The sequence below is a fragment of the Nerophis ophidion genome, linkage group LG23, assembly GCF_033978795.1.
Source record: "Nerophis ophidion isolate RoL-2023_Sa linkage group LG23, RoL_Noph_v1.0, whole genome shotgun sequence".
Taxonomy (NCBI): domain Eukaryota; kingdom Metazoa; phylum Chordata; class Actinopteri; order Syngnathiformes; family Syngnathidae; genus Nerophis; species Nerophis ophidion.
Genome location: NC_084633.1, coordinates 28,390,069 through 28,407,824, shown reverse-complemented (window position 1 = coordinate 28,407,824; position 17,756 = coordinate 28,390,069). Strand labels below are relative to the sequence as shown.

General features: G+C 39.5%; 1 protein-coding gene across 2 annotated transcripts in view; it reads right to left on the bottom strand.

Annotated features, from left to right (window-relative positions):
* Window positions 1–416: 416 nt before the first annotated feature.
* LOC133541872 (zinc finger protein 653-like) overlaps window positions 417–17,756 on the bottom strand; it is a 59,728-nt gene continuing 42,388 nt past the window's right edge. For both annotated transcript variants that reach the window (XM_061885578.1, XM_061885579.1), the window contains 7 exons: window positions 14,608–14,688; window positions 11,166–11,381; window positions 4,654–4,728; window positions 3,568–3,675; window positions 3,358–3,498; window positions 3,192–3,284; window positions 417–831 (listed from right to left, as the gene is read on the bottom strand). In XM_061885578.1, the coding sequence (XP_061741562.1) occupies window positions 772–831; window positions 3,192–3,284; window positions 3,358–3,498; window positions 3,568–3,675; window positions 4,654–4,728; window positions 11,166–11,381; window positions 14,608–14,688 (774 nt within the window). In that variant the 3' untranslated portion in view covers window positions 417–771. The remainder of the gene's footprint in view (window positions 832–3,191; window positions 3,285–3,357; window positions 3,499–3,567; window positions 3,676–4,653; window positions 4,729–11,165; window positions 11,382–14,607; window positions 14,689–17,756) is intronic.

The following is a 17,756-nucleotide window of genomic DNA, read 5'->3' as shown; positions in this document are numbered from 1 at the left end:
CATGGAATTTCCAAATTGACTTGTGTCTTTACATAGTTAACAGAGTTGTGGTGACATCCATCCATCCAACCATTTCCTACCTCTTATTCCCTTTCGGGGTCGCGGGGGGCGCTGGCGCCTATCTCAGCTACAATCGGGCAGAAGGCGGGGTACACCCTGGACAAGTCGCCACCTCATCGCAGGGCCAACACAGATAGACAGACAACATTCACACTCACATTCACACACTGACATTATTATCAAATAAAATAACAGAATAATAATAATATTCTACAAGCTGAAATTTGTTTTTATTTTCCTTGGTGCATCTTAATGTCTCTTCTAATACACACGTGTGAGTTAGTCATTAAAAATCCTATTAAGTTCAATTATATCTGGTGATAACGGTGATGTCCCAAGTCAAAAAATCCTCTCAATGAATGAATATTTAAAATTTATTTTACAATTGATCCTGTTGCATACAACACATATACAGATTCATTCTCAACTACATTGATTTATTGCATCAGTGCAACACATTAATTATCTCCTGTATGAACTGTTCAATACGATTATTACAATAAACTTATGCAATTACTCAATAATATGTCACTTTCTGAAACATTAAATATTCTCTGTCAGGAGCTGCGGTGTTATTAATGAATTTGTCATTATTGTGTTTAAACTGGGGGTGAAAAAATGTAATCCATTGACACATTTCTACATAACAAAACCCGTTACAGGCACTATGAGGAGTGGCGCTATGTTGGCGATGTCCACTTTTGCAGTTAGTTAACCCGACTTGGAATCTACTTTGCAGTACAGGATCATGGAAACGGTCATGGCACATATCTGTGGAGGAAATACATATAGAAAAAGAAATGGAATTAATAACTAGATGAGGCAATTCCTGAAGGAATTGCATGTGAATGCTCCAATGCTGGAGTTGAACTGAAATGCAGACAGAATGTAGTAAGAAATTAAGAATAGTTTGAATGTTAAAGAGTTAGACTTTCCAGAAAAAACAGAATTTGGTGTGGAACTTGGAAAGTGCTAGTTTGAAAGTCCAGGATGACTGGGATGTGTGTGAATAGGTTGCAAAATATGGAAATTGTGCAACTTAGAAAAATGTGCCATTCATTTCAATGGTAACTTCCTGGAAATTTGGGGAAAAACGGGATTAAAAAAAAAAAGGATTAGGAGCATTACTGTCCTGAATGAGCTGAATTGGTTGGTGTTGGAATTGTTTAATTTTATCAAGAAATGTTGAAGTAGTAACAGTTTTTTCATTGAAAAATGGTATTATGAAATTTCGGGAAAACTGGGAATTTTTCAAGTTCTTAAACCAACTTGTTTCTTTGTCCTGACTAAGACAAACTTTTTGACAGAACGGTTGAAATGGGTTGAAAATTGTGAGAGTCGTTGCACTAAAAAAAGTTGGAAATAAGGTTAGAAAAAAAACAGGAATACCTGGAAAAGTGTTGATTGTGGAAAAATGGTTGTTCAGATTTCCAGGATAAGTCAAATGTAGGAAATATGGGAATTTTTTTGTATAATTGTTGAAAGAGAGCACACGATTTCTAAACAGGCTGAATATTTTGAAGTTAGAACTGTTTGAATCGGATAAAAAAGGTGGGAGTTTTGGAACTTTGAAAAATGTACCATTCTTTTCAATGGGAATTTCATGGAAATTTGGGAAAAGGAGGGATTTTTTTTAAATGCTTAAAAATGTGAATGTTCTAAATGATTGGTATTGGAATTTTCTGAGAAATTATGAAGTAGTAACAGTTTTAATTGAGAAATGGTTTTACGGAATTCCTGGAATTTCAGGAAAACCGGGAATTTTTCCAGTTCAAAAAACATCCATCCATCCATTTTCTACCGCTTATTTCCTTTGGGGTCGCGGGGGCGCTGGTGCCTATCTCAACTACAATCGGGCGGAAGGCGGGGTACACCCTGGACAAGTCGCCACCTCATCACAGGGCCAACACATATAGACAGACAACATTCACACTCACATTCACACACTAGGACCCATTTAGTGTTGCCAATCAACCTATCCCCAACTTAGTCTTTTTCCTGATTAACAGGAATGTTTGACTGTGAAACGGTGAAGTGGGTTAAAAAAATGTGGAAGGAGTAGTCAACAGAAAAAAGGGTGAAAATAGGGTTTGAAAAAAACGGGAATTCTGGGAATTCCTGGAATTTTATTAGAACTTGGAAACAATGATAGTTTGAATGTCCAGGATGAGTGGATTAAGTTCAAGGTGGAAATGGTTTGAATCGGTTGAAAAATGTGGAAATGTTGGATGGATGGATGAGAAAAATGTCCCGGAAAACCTGGAATTCTGGGAAATCTGTAAATTTTTGGAATTTTTCAAGGGAAAGCCCGCTATTCCCGAATAGGCTGAAAAGTTTGAAGTTGGAACGGTTTGAATCGGGTGGAAAATGTGGAAGGGAGAGCGCGCACAAATCTGGAGAAGAATAAGAAATTGAATGAATTTTGGTGTAGAAAACCATGTGTGTGAATGTTTTGGAGGATTCACACAATAATTATTAATGTACTACCTATAAACAGTGGCTTGGGTATGCTGCTGTTATCTTTTTTCAAACAATACAATATATCAGTCATTTCTGGCTTCATAGGGAGAACTTGGTTGTTTGTGGCACTTCTTTAATCATTCCGCCAGAGGGCGCTGTTTGTCAAATAGTGCTATGGAAATTTAAAGTTAAAGTACCAATAATTGTCACACACACACTACATGTGGCAAAAATTTTCTCTACATTTGACCCAGCACCCTCGATCACCACCTGGGAGGTGAGGGGAGCAGTGTGCAGCAGCGGTGCCACGCCCAATAATAATTTTTGGTGATTTAACCCCCAATTCGAACCCTTAATGCTGAGTGCCAAGCAGGGAGGTAATGGCTCCCATTTTTATAGTCTTTGGTATGACTCGGCCAGGATTTGAACTCACAACCTATCGATCCCAGGGCGGACACTCTAACCACTAGGCCACCGAGTAGGTCACCAGACCACTGAGATGGTATTTACGACTTTGAAAATTATTTTATTGTCAATTTGTTCTTGAGGGCTCACCGACATAGTGTTCTCTTGATTAAGAGAGGACTTAGTGTGTTTTTTTCATCTCAAAATTGTTGTCGTTTCTGTCGCAAAAAGAGGTAAGTCAAGCAACTTTAAGTGAGTTCATGTACCTCAAGAGCCGCGATCCCCAGCGCCACGGCAACAATCGCCACGGTGTTGTCCTCAATCAACTGTTTGATCTTTACAAAGCAACCTGGGATTGTCTGAGGAGAAAAAAGAGATGGTGTGAAGAAAACAACAACGACATAACGAAGGTGTTTTGTTTCCAACACGTACCGTGAAATTGTCGATCATTGTTTGATTACAGGGCCGGTTGTTAGCGGCTGCGCAGCACGGAGGCGGGTATTGATTATTGTTGGCCGCATAATACGGCGAGCCTACGAAGTTTGACGAGTTGTAGATTCCACAGCATTTGAACTAAGCAGAAACAAAAGAGGACTTCTGTCACACAGGTGTCGGTAGTTTTGTTGATGGGCGTTTACACACCGTGCTCATTGTTGTGTCCCACAGTCCCGTGACGTCCTCATTTTTCCCGTAGTCCTTCTTGATGCTCTGGACTGATGCTTCACCAAACTTGTCAAATAACTCTTCCGCCTGTCACGCAAACATTAACTCGGGTCACTTTCCCGGTCAACGTGGACATGTCTTTATCGCAGGATGATGAAAAACCTTCATAGAGACATGTTAGTACCATACTTGCCAACCTTGAGACCTCCAATTTCGGGAGGTGGGGGGCGGAGGCGTGGTTGGGGGCGTGGTTAAGAGGGGAGTATAATTCACCAACTGGAGTATTTCATATATCCATCCATCCATTTTCTACCGCTTATTCCCTTTCGGGGTCGCGGGGCATATATATTTCATATATATAAATATATATACATTTGTATGAAAAACTTGACTTTCAGTGAATTCTAGTTATATATTTATTTTATTATATATATATATATATATATATATATATATATATATATAAATAGTTGAATTTCAGACGGCACCTATCAAATACACAGTAATAAAAACACAGTTGTTCTACTCACTGTACTGTGCTTGCTGGTTACTAAAATAAAAACAACAACACTTACCTTTCACTATTTGAGTAACCTTTGTTCTGCCATTTGCGTAGTGGCGAGAGTCACTTGCCATCAGGTGCGCAACACCAAGTAAATCGTTGGCCAATCAAAAAGCAACCCCATGACGCTATAGCCAACATTCACCAGGAGATGGCAACAGACAACATAGAATCACTCTATTACAGACAGTAACTTCCTCGTTCTTCTGCTTCATTTCCTTGTGTGCAGTTTTTTATTAAAATCCGTAGATGTTGTAACGTGATTGGGCAGGCAAGCTGTCTATATAGTGGGAAAACAGGCTGTCCCCACTCAGGTCCGCATGGAGCTCGAGGGGGCGTGGCCTCCAGCTCCGCTGAATTTCAGGAGATTTTCGGGAGAAAATATCTTCCGGTAGGTTTTCGGGAGAGTCGCTGAATTTCAGGAGTCTCCCGGAAAATCCGGGAGGGTTGGCAAGTATGGTTACTTACCAAAAAAACCTTCATAGAGACATGTTAGTACTTACCAAAGGTCTGAAGACCAAGATCACCACAGCACCCGCAACCTCAGCGATGAAGACCAGCAGGATTATGATGAAGAACTGGGGGAAAAACATATAAATTATTATCACTGTCAATACCCCTGTGGTTATACTATTCAGATTTGACAGCAAAAATACTAAAACAATATGCCTTAGTCCAGGGGTCACCAACGCGGGCACCAGGTTGCCCGTAAGGACCAGATGAGTAGCCCGCTGGACTGTTCTAAAAATAGCTCAAATAGCAGCACTTACCAGTGAGCTGCCTCTATTTTTTTAAATTGTATTTTACTAACAAGCTGGTCTCGCTTTGCTCGACATTTTTAATTTAATTTTAATTCTTGTTTAAATAAATTCATTATTTTTTTTACTTTGCTTCTTATAACTTTCAGAAAGACAATTTTAGAGAAAAAATACAACCTTAAAAATGATTTTAGGATTTTTAAACACATATACCTTTTAAATTTCTTCCTTTTCCTTCCTGACAATTTAAATCAATGTTCAAGTATTTTTAATTTTTTTAATTGTAAAGAATAATACATACGTTTTAAAATAAGTCTTTATTTTAGCATCTGTTTTTTCGACGAAGAATATTTGTGAAATATTTCTTCAAACTTATTATGATTAAAATTCAAAACAATTATTCTGGCAAATCTAGAAAATCTTTAGAATCAAATTTAAATCTTATTTCAAAGTCTTTTGAATTTATTTTAAAATTTTTGTCCTGGAAAATCTAGAAGAAATAATGATTTGTCTTTGTTAGAAATATAGCTTGGTCCAATTTGTTATATATTATAACAAAGTGCAGACTGGATTTTAACCTATTTAAAAAATGTCATCAAAATTCTAAAATTAATCTTAATCAAGAAAAATTACTAAAGATGTTCCATAAATTATTTTTAAAAATGTTTCAAAAACATTCGAATTAGCTAGTTTTTGTCTTCACTTTTCCGGTTATACTTTGAATTTTAAAGAGTCAAAATTGAAGATAAACTATGTTTCAAAATTAAATTTTAATTTTTTTCATGTTTCCTCCTCTTTTAAACCGTTCAATTAAGTGTTTTTTTCATCATTTATTCTCTACAACAAAACTTTCCGTAAAAGGAAAAAAAATGTACGACTAAATGACAGACAGGAATACCCATTTATATATATATATATATATATATATATATACATATATGTATATATATATATATTAGGGGTGGGCAAATGAGTGCGTTAATTATGAGTTAACTCATCAATCTATTAACGCCGACAATTATTTTATCGCACAATTGCGTATGTTGTTTACATGCTTTTATTTTGTTAACGCCTTTTCTTAACAAGATGGCGTCGCCCGGCGTCGAGGGGCTCTTGGTAAAGATGGAACATTTGGCAAAAATACCGGACAATTCTGCAAATTTCATGGCTGGCTTACAGCGTGTTCACTCCGGGATCACTTACGGCCGCCAGACAAATCTGAATGTGGATAGATCGGGCCGTTTTGGACTGAATGACGCGTGCTTGCTAGACCGGCTAGCTAGCATGGAAATACTTTGCCGGCTACATCCAGCGGCCTGTGAAGCAGCGGAGTATATGTGTTGTCTGTCTATTTATGAATAATGCAGACGAGGAGTGTTGGCTGAGTTCTTAACGTTTGCTTTCAGAGCGTGCATATCACAACATACAAGATTCCGTCATGGCGACACAACCTATACCGGGCTACCGCGCATGCTCGTCACTCCTGTTGCATGCTGGGTAGGGTAGTTCTTTTTTTCCCTGGCTCATAACATCACAATATAGTACCATGCGTTCAGTTTATCAAAGCACCAAGCAAAATTCCCATCATATCAATTCCTAGATATGGTCATAATTATTTTAAGTGCACTACGCAGAATAAACACAACATTATTAATATTGCTACTACGGATAATTTGATCAAAAATTCCCTGAAACAGCCTACTACCTATAATATAGGTTTTTTAAACATAAGATCCCTGATGAAAAAAATGTTTCTGCTGTTACCTCAGAAATTGCCTGTTCAGATGTTATGATTGTGGCTCAGAGATTTGTATGTAGATTATATTTATTTTCCATAACAAACAGGATAATTTAAATACCCTGGCAGTGGTAGTAATAAGCTTAAATGTTTGTATTTACGTTTTTTGAGTTGATTTTCATAAAATATGCTATTTAACTGCTACTGTTTAACAAGGACTGATTTAAATTGTGTTTGCACAACAAATGTTTTGGCGCTTTTGTTCATGTGGGAGAATATTCCAATAAAGGTGCACTACACACTACTTTTGAATTCATTATTGGGCTTTGCGTATACAATGCAGTTAATCGCGATTAATCAGAGAAATAGTGCGATTAACTTCGATTAAAATTTTTAATCGTTGCCCAGCCCTAATATATATATATATATATATATATATATATATATATATATATATATATATATATATATATATATATATATATATATATATTTTATTTTTTTCAATCAAAGGTAAATTGAGCAAATTGGCTATTTCTGGCAATTTATTTAAGTGTGTATCAAACTGGTAACCCTTCGCATTAATCAGTACCCAAGAAGTAGCTCTTGGTATCAAAAAGGTTGGTGACCGCTGCCTTAGTCTAAACTAGTGTTTTCCAACCTTAATTAGGTCATTAATTATTCTTTGTATTTGGGCCATGCCACCAAATCAGAGCCATTTGCATTTCCAAGAAACAAAATATATAACCATATTTTTTAAGCAAAAGTTTCCTGCATATATCTACATTTTGGGGGGAATTTTGCCTATCGTTCACAATCATTATGAAAGACATCACGACCATCCATCCATCCATTTTCTACCGCTTATTCCCTTTGGGGTCGTGGGGGGCTCCGGAGCCTATTTCAGCTACAATCGGGCGGAAGGAGGCGTACACCCTGGACAAGTCGCCACCTCATCGCAGGGCCAACACAGATAGACAGAAAACATTCACACTCAAATTCACACACTATGGACCATTTAGTGTTGCCAATCAACCTATCCCCAGGTGCATGTCTTTGGAAGTGGGAGGAAGCCGGAGTACCCGGAGGGAACCCACGCATTCACGGGGAGAACATGCAAACTCCACACAGAAAGATCCCGAGCCCGGGATTGAACCCAGGACTACTCAGGACCTTCGTATTGTGAGGCAGACGACCAATGTATATATATTTTTTAATGCGTTCTAACTCATAAATAAACGTAAATAAAAGTCAGCTTGCAGTGGAGTCAATGGTAGGTCCTCTATTCCGCCCGGTAAAACCCAATAAAAAAACGACCAAAAAGCGCCAAAAATACTCTATTTACATTTGGTGACTTGAATATTATCAATCAATCAATGTTTATTTATATAGCCCTAAATCATAAGTGTCTCAAAGGGCTGCACAAGCCGTAACGACACCCTTGGTACAGAGCCCACAAAAAGGCAAGGAAAAACTCACCTCAGTGGGACGTCGGTGACAATGACTATGAGAAACCTTGGAGAGGACCGCATATGTCCCCCTCCTCTCTAGGGGAGACCAAGAGGAATGGATGTCGAGCGGGTCTAACATGATATTGTGAAAGTCCAGTCCATAGTGGATCCAGCATAACAGTGAGATTAACCATTTTTATTGATTATTATTAACCAAGTATTAGTGATATTGTTATTATAAGTGCTAACGCAGACAAACTATTTCTAGTGGCGCCGTGATAATGTTGCAAGTTAAGTTATTGTTAAAATACCCATGCTAGTCACACACACACACTAGGTGTGGCGAAATTTGTCCTCTGCATTTGACCCATCCCCTTGTTCACCCCGTGGGAGTTGAGGGGAGCAGTGGGCAGCAGCGATGCCGCGCCCGGGAATCATTTTGGTGATTTAACCCCCAATTCCAACCTTTGATGCTGAGTGCAAAGCAGGGAGGTAATGTGTCCCATTTTTATAGTCTTTGGTATGACTCGGCTGGGGTTTGTACTAAACTTATATATATTATAATCTGATATATTTTTCTCAGGTCCTTATTTTTCAAAAATCAGTCGGTCGGGGTTTGAACTCACAACCTACCGATCTCAGGGCGGACATCTAACCACTGTAGTGGCTGCTTTTGGCAGGACCTCCGTGCTCTTGTGTCATCCTAGTGTGTTTCCCTCTTGTTTTCATGTAGGTTTTTTTTGCCTTTTGGTTGGGGACCCTTTGAGACTGTGTGACAAGGGGTGGCACTTTTGTGACTTCTGCGTTGCATTTTTGTGAACTTCTGGATCTGCCTCCTGGGAGCCTTTTGGCCATGAAAACCAGCTGCAGGGTGTCTGCCACACCAGAGTCCGTTTAGAGGAAGTGCGGATGAAGAGAGGGCTGCGGAGCTGGCGCTGAGCGCCGGGACGGACAGGCTTCACAGGGTCTTGGCTGAATAAACAGGTCTCCTTAGACGTGTCCTCGTTCATCCATGTGGACTGGACACTGGCCGAGAGTTAGTGGGCGGCCAAGAGTGGAGTCGGCTCTCTCGGTTGCTTTGTTGGGTCTGCTCCTGTCTCTGGCAATGCTCCCCCCAACCCCAGCAGACGATGGCGTGGAACACCGCAGAGGCCAATACATTGTGTGGGTGTTTTTTTGTTGTCGTTTTACTTTTGTGGCTGTGTGTAGTAGAGGCTGGTTACATCAGCTCTGCTCTTTTAATGTCTTTAATGTCCTTTGATGTTACCTCTTACACACATGTTTATGTGTGCTATGGCTATGAATTTTTTTTCTTCCTTGGCCTCAGTCTGGTCCCCTCTCCAGGGGCCCAGGCATAGACTGTAAGGGCCACAGGAAGTTGGCAGACCTGTCAGCGATCCTGTTCTGTCTTCCTGTAATGTTTGTCCGCTTTTGAATGGGATTGTGTTGAAAATTTTTGCTCGCGGATTATTGAAGTATTTCTGATTCTGATGATCAGCTGTTTCCTCGTTTCCTTGCTCGTCAAACTTTATTGTAGATCATAAAGCATGCCTCTCACCTGGAGAGTAGAAGGCTGAGGATGTAAACCACCAAATTGGTACACTTTGACAGCCAATTTAGACCCGGGAATGGCAAAAACAACACAAAAAGAGGCTTGGTCCCCCCCCCCTTTTCTACGCGAGTATTATGAGTCATTTTTCATCTTAATAGAAATATATGAACATCCCAGCAGTGATGTTTTATTATGTTGGTTGCCTCTTAGTGAGTAATAATCAGTGATGTAGAAAAAAAAACTTGAACGTCAGGATGCGTTTTTGAAATGCGTATGCTTAAAATGATCAAAAAATTCAAATATTAAATGTTATTATAAATGTTACTACATTACCTAAATACTTGCATCATGTATATAAAATATCAATGGAGGTGTTTGGATGTTTTTAAGGGCTATATAGGCAGAATAGAGTGAATCCAATGGGCTCCATTGTGCACAGAATTTTGATTGCGTGTATTTAATATTAAAAATCCGTTAAAAACAATACATCCATTTCATAACGATTGTGCAAATCATCCAAAAAAAGGGCAGTTCCACTTTAATAAATAAACTTTAAAATATGAATTTAAGCTACCTTGAATACTGGAAAAATATTGTTTGCGTACTAGCGAGCGATCTCCGAATCCGGGAACATATATCACGGATATGTTGTAGACATCCGCAAATGAGAACGGGATGTTGCATCCAGCTATCAGCATAGCCATCTTTGTCTTAGCATAAATTACACCATCGAGTCTCCATTTTTTGTACATACATATATATATATATATAATGTATATATATGAAATACTCGAGTTGGTGAATTATACTCCTCCCCCACCCCAACCACGCCTCCGCCCCACCCCCGACCACACCCCCACGCCCAACTTCCCCAAATCGGAGGTCTCAAGGTTGGCAAGTATGGTGGTGCAGGACTGTACAGACAGTACAACGGCAATGTCTCTCCTCAGATCTGAGTCCAAATTTAATTCTGTCTCTGTTTGATTCTTTGCCTTTTGTCTTGTTTAATAGATGTCATCAGTGTTTGAACCTGACAATGACAGTTTAAAGCACCTCTTTCTGAGGGTGTTTCAGTGTTATAACTTCACCTTTATCTTCACTTTTTAGGCCAAAATGCATTAAGTGTCCCTTTTCTGTCTACACACTGTGACTGCTTTTAAGTACTCCGTGTGTGCGCGCTGCCAAACATGCTCCTCTGTTCGTAAAACCAGCAATGTCACGACGTGATGACGACGCGCCGTCATGCCCATTAAAAAGAGGGGGGAAGGGGTTAACCGGTGCAGTACCAAATATGATTCCTTATTATCGCGGTACAGTACTAGTACCGGTATACCGTACAACTCTAATCGGGACACACTTATTTTGTACGTTATTAGATTAAAATGGCGAAAATGACTGCTTTACGAGGCGCCAGCTAAAATCTTGTTTGTTCTAGTCCAGCAGGGCTGGTATCAGATTTTGCAAGTTCTTCCCATTCTCCTTCATGCCAACAGGACGTACAACCCCGGCCACCTACCAGCAGCAGCATACACTTGCTTTCTCTGGCGGCCCCGCAGCAGCCCAGGAAGCCGATGATGACCAGCAGCGCTCCCACAGCGATCAGCAGGTAGCCCACGTTGAGCACCTGAGCGAGCTCGGGAGGTGCGTTTTCAATCATCCCCAGGAAACCCAGGATGGAGCCGCTGTCCACCTTCACCCAGATGCCAACGCCCAGGATGGCTGCACCCGCCACCTGTAGGAAGAATTCGACTTTTTTTTCATTTGGATATGGAACCATGTTTGGTCATCCATCTAAAAATGTACGTTGATATAATCAGGGCTGTCAAAGTAACCACGATAATAACAAGTTAGCAAAAATATATTTTTATTATATTGTATTTTTCTACGGAGAAAGAGCAGAAATTGACAAAGAAAATGTATATAGAAAGGCAAGTTTAGGTTATTTACACCCATTGTTGCTGTGAGTTGAGTTATCACTGGAGTTGTCGCCAAGTCCGCTTTTTGGTTTGTTTTCTTTTACTAAAGCCGCTTGCAAAGTACTTGAGTCACAATAGCGCTGGGCGATATGTCGAATATACTCAATATATCGCGGGTTTGTCTCTGTGCGATATAGAAAATGACTACATCGTGATTTTCGATTATACGTTCTCACGCAGTTGCTTTTAGCTGCGGGCATTACACTACAGGCTCTTCCCAAAATGTCTTGTCTCTCTTCACAGAGAGATAAAACAAGCGCACCTTCTTACACACGTCACATATTATCGCGCGTGCAACGTAATACGCCCTCGCCGAGCAGAGATATAGCGGCATGGGTAAAGTTAGCTGTGATGCTAGCGGAGCGGTGCGAGTGGTAATACGAGAGAAAGAAGGTGCGAATCTGGTGACAAATGGAGGAAGAATTAATTCACAAGAAAAACAGTACGGGCTCTGGTGGTGGTTTGGTTTCAAGCGGGAATATGTCGGACAGACAATCGGAATATGTCAAGTGTGGGGCAAAAGCGTTGCTACAAAAAGTATCACCACTGCTAATGTAGCATAATTTGAAAAAGAATGAAGAGTGCTTGAAACTCCGCATGTCAACATCTCCGTTCGGTGCCACACCCACAAAATGCCCAAGCCAACATTTCCACATCAACACCGTATGAAAAAAATAGTCAACAACAGACGGCGATAACATCCGCAGAAAGCTACCACATAGAGAAGGACATAAACTATTTGATTTTCTATTATGCAGCTCATTTTTATTTGACAGTTATTGAAATATCTTGTGTGACATCATGCACAAAAGTGCACTTTATTTGTTTTAAACTATTGTAGTGGCGTTCTGTACAAAAAGTGCACTTTAATTTAGTGTTGTTTTGATGTCATCTTATTGACATCATGCACAAAAATGCACTAATAGCTTGTTTTAAAATGCCTCTGCCAATCTCGCACTTTCTGTTTTGGAAATGACATGAATGTTTGTGCCACTGCTTAACAACTGTTTAATAAATACTGTTTTGGCAAATTGACTTAGTTGGGATTTCCCTCTCTGCATGAAAGTTTTAAAATGGGCAATTGAAATTTAGAGAAAAAAAACGTGTTTGGGGGCCGGTATATCTGTTTTTTAGGAACACTCATACAAAACCTCACAATAATGTCTGACTGAAAGCTAGAAACGTTCTGACAGACAGCCTTAAAATACGGAATGGAGTTTCTCATTTTTTAACTGAATGAAACACCCAGAATATACATGAAAATAAAGAATGTGAGATTTATAATATTAACTATGAAGGATAAAACACTGAATATTGACAACATATGAACGTCACACCCCCTCTCCATTGACATATTTTGCAATCAAGCGAAACGTAACAAAAATGCAACGAACAGCGAAATATAAAAGAACTAATTAGATGACCATAGTAACTAATTAGATGACCATATTAACTAATTATATGACCATCATAACTAATTATATGACCATAGTAACTAATTAGATGACCATCGTAACTAATTATATGACCATCGTAACTAATTATATGACCATAGTAACTAATTATATGACCATCGTAACTAATTATATGACCATAGTAACAAATTAGATGACCATAGTATCTAATCAGATTACCATAGTGACTAATTAGATGACCATAGTAACTAATTAGATGACCATAGTATCTAATCAGATTACCATAGTAACTAATTAGATGACCATAGTAACTAATTAGATGACCATAGTATCTAATCAGATTACCATAGTAACTAATTAGATGACCATAGTAACTAATTAGATGACCATAGCACCTAATCAGATTACCATAGTAACTAATTTGATGACTATAACAACTAATTATATGACCATCGTAACTAATTATATGACCATAGTAACTAATTATATGACCATAGTAACTAATTAGATGACCATAGTACCTAATCAGATTACCATAGTAACTAATTAGTAACTGTCCTTTTTTTTTTCTTCTTTGTCATGAAAAAGGGACGTTTTTGTCATGAAAAAGGGAGTTTTTTTGTGGTTGGTGCACTATTTGTAAGTGTATATTGTGTTTTTTATGATGATTTAATTAAAAAAAAAATATATATATATATATATATGTATCCATCCATCCATCTTCTTCCGCTTATCCGAGGTCGGGTCGTGGGGGCAGCAGCCTAAGCAGGGAAGCCCAGACTTCCCTCTCCCCAGCCACTTCGTTTAGCTCTTCCCGGGGGATCCCAAGGCGTTCCCAGGCCAGCCGGGAGACGTAGTCTTCCCAACGTGTCCTGGGTCTTCCCCGTGGCCTCCTACCGGTTGGACGTGCCCTAAACACCTCCCTCGGGAGGCGTTCGGGTGGCATCCTGACCAGATGCCCGAACCACCTCATCTGGCTCCTCTCGATGTGGAGGAGCAGCGGCTTTACTTTGAGTTCCTCCGGGATGACAGAGCTTCTCACCCTATCTCTAAGGGAGAGCCCCGCCACACGGCGGAGGAAACTCACCTCGGCCGCCTGTACCCGCGATCTTATCCCTTCGGTCATGACCCAAAGCTCATGACCCTAGGTGAGGATGGGAACGCAGATCGACCGGTAAATTGAGAGCTTTGGCTTCCGGCTCAGCTCCTTCTTCACCACAACAGATCGGTACAACGTCCGCATTACTGTAGACGCCGCACCGATCCGCCTGTCGATCTCACGATTCACTCCTCCCCCACTCGTGAACAAGACTCCAAGGTACTTGAACTTTTTTATGAAAAATTCTTCAGCGGGGCCTTAATTTGCCCAGGTCTGCATTACAATAACATCGAGAATAATTATTTGGAGAATAAGAGGGATTGACTCCCGTGAAATGTGCACTGTATCTCCAATAAAAGTAGGAATGATTGTTGAGGGAAGTTTGAGCAATCGGCACCGGAGCGAAGAGAATCCCAATCTTCACGACACACTCATGGTTTCATATCGTGAGGTGCGTTAAATACTCACAAAGATGATCCCGTTGAAAAGAAACATCATGAACTTGAGGAAACCAAAGCATCCCATTTTCTCCAGCAGATGTATCCAAACCTGCATAAAAAAAAAAAATTCAATAATTTGCAGTCACTTTAATTATTTCACCTCCTCATTAATTATATCTGGATGATGTGAAATCCTAACGCTATTGACATGAGAAAGGCTTGTTAGTTTGTGGAGTGGGAGGGGCTGTGGTCAGCATACACCTGCCGTCTTTTCCCCTGACATATAAGAGCGTAGTAAGCGCCGTGCTCTTCGCTCTGTCCACATGACATTCAACAAACACGTCTCAGCTTTCAGGCAGCGCAGGTTGAATGGCTTTGTTTGGTTTACAATTAAACCGTACAGGGAAGTGCACCCGGTGTGTTTGCTGGGGGGAACTTTGAGGTATGGTAACTTGTGCAGGCAAATGATTCATGTCCCGCTTATGTTGCTATTTTGTCTGTTAATTTATCACTCATGAAATACTTGTCAGTAAAAGGCGTTATTTAATCGGCAAATGCAAAAATAACTTAAAATTTTGCACACATAATCTGCTGTCTGATTTTGTCATTTTTAGTTTAAAAAAACGACTGAATGAATATCTTGAAGTCAGCTGGGAAAGGCTTCAGCTTACCCATGATGTAATACATAAACAATGTAGAAAACAAATGAATACATGAATATATATATATATATTTATATATATATATATATATATATATATATATATATATAATACAAACCCTGTTTCCATATGAGTTGGGAAATTGTGTTAGATGTAAATATAAACAGAATACAATGACTTTCAAATAATTTTCAACCCATATTCAGTTGAATATGCTACAAAGACAACATATTTGATGTTCAAACTGATAAACATTTTTTTTTGTGCAAATAATCATTCACTTTAGAATTTGATGCCAGCAACATGTGACAAGGAAGTTGGAAAAGGTGGCAATAAATTCTGATAAAGTTGAGGAATGCTCATCAAACACTTATTTGGAACATCCCACATGTGTGCAGGCTAATTGGGAACAGGTGGGTGCCATGATTGGGTATAAAAAAAGCTTCCCAAAAAATGCTCAGTCTTTCACAAGAAAGGATGGGGCGAGGTACACTCCTTTGTCCACAGCTCCTTGAGCAAATAGTCAAACAGTTCAAGAACAATGTTTCTCAAAGTGCAATTGCAAAACATTTAGGGATTTAAACATCTACGGTCCAAAATATCATCAAAAGGCTCAGAGAATCTGGAGAAATCACTCCACGTAAGCGGCATGGCCGGAAACCAACATTGAATGACCGTGACCTTCGATCCCTCAGACGGCACTGTATCAAAAACCAACATCAATCTCTAAATGAAATCACCCCATGGGCTCAGGGACACTTCAGAAAACTACTGTCACTAAATACAGTTTGCCGCTAAATCTGTAAGTGCAAGATAAAGCTCTACTATGCAAAGCAAAAACCATTTATCAACAACATCCAGAAACGCCACCGGCTTCTCTGGCCCCGAGATCATCTAAGATGGACTGATGCAAAGTGGAAAAGTGTTCTGTGGTCTGACGAGTCCACATTTCAAATTGTTTTTGGAAATATTCGACTCCGTGTCATCCGGACCAAAGGGTAAGCGAACCATCCAGACTGTTATCGACGCAAAGTTCAAAAGCCAGCATCTGTGATGGTATGGGGGTGCATTAGTGCCCAAGGAATGGGTAACTTACACATCTGTGAAGGCACCATTAATGCTAAAAGGTACATACAGGTTTTGGAACAACATATACTGCCTTCTAAGCGCCGTCTTTTTCATGGACGCCCCTGCTTATTTCAGCAAGACAATGCCAAGCCAGATTGAGCACGTGTTACAACAGAGTGGCTTCGTAAAAAAAGAGTGTGGGTACTTTCCTGGCCCGCCTGCAGTCCAGACATGTCTCCCATCAAAAATGTGTGCCGCATTATGAAGCGTAAAATACGACAGAGTAGACCTTGGACTGTTGAATGACTGAAGCTCTACATAAAACAAGAACGGGAAAGAATCCCACTTTCAAAGCTTCAACAATTAGTTTCCTCAGTTACCAAACGTTTGAGTGTTGTTAAAAGAAAAGGTGATGTAACACAGTGGTGAACATGCCCTTTCCCAACTACTTTGGCACGTGTTGCAGCCATTAAATTCTAAGTTTATTATTGTTTGCAAAAAAAAAAAGTTTATGAGTTTCAACATCAAATATCTTGTCTTTGTAGTGCATTCAATTGAAAATGGGTTGAAAAGGATTTGCAAATCATTGCATTCCGTTTATATTTACACAATTTCCCAACTCATATGGAAACGGGGTTTGTGTGTGTGTGTATGTATGTATGTATATATATATATATATATATATATATATATATATACATACACACACACACACACACACACAGTGGGGCAAAAAAGTATTTAGTCAGCCACCGATTGTGCAAGTTCTCCCACTTAAAATGATGACAGAGGTCTGTAATTTTCATCATAGGTACACTTTGTGAGAGACAGAATGTGAAAAAAAAATCCAGGAACTCAAATTGCAGGAATTTCAAAGAATGTATTTGTAAATTATGGTGGAAAATAAGTATTTGGTCAACCATTCAAAGCTCTCACTGATGGAAGGAGGTTTTGGCTCAAAATCTCACGATACATGGCCCCATTCATTCTTTCCTTAACACGGATCAATCGTCCTGTCTCCTTAGCAGAAAAACAGCCCCAAAGCATGCTGTTTCCACCCCCCTGCTTCACAGTAGGTGTGGTGTTCTTGGGATGCAACTCAGTATTCTTCTTCCTCTAAACACGACGAGTTGAGTTTATACCAAAATGGATACATGGAAGATACAGCAGGGGATTGGGAGAATGTCATGTGGTCAGATGAAACCAAAATAGTACTTTTTTTCCACACTGTATATATGTATATATATACATATGTATGTATGTGTGTGTCCCAACTGTCTGAAAAAATGTGATATTATAATGATTGGATTTATTTTCTGTCAACATTTTTGTTTTCATGGTTTTAGTGTAATTGCATTGGTTCATGCACCTGGGGATCTGTTGATTGGCAACACTAAATGGTCCCTAGTGGGTGAATGTTGTCTTTCTGTCTTGGCCTTGCAATGAG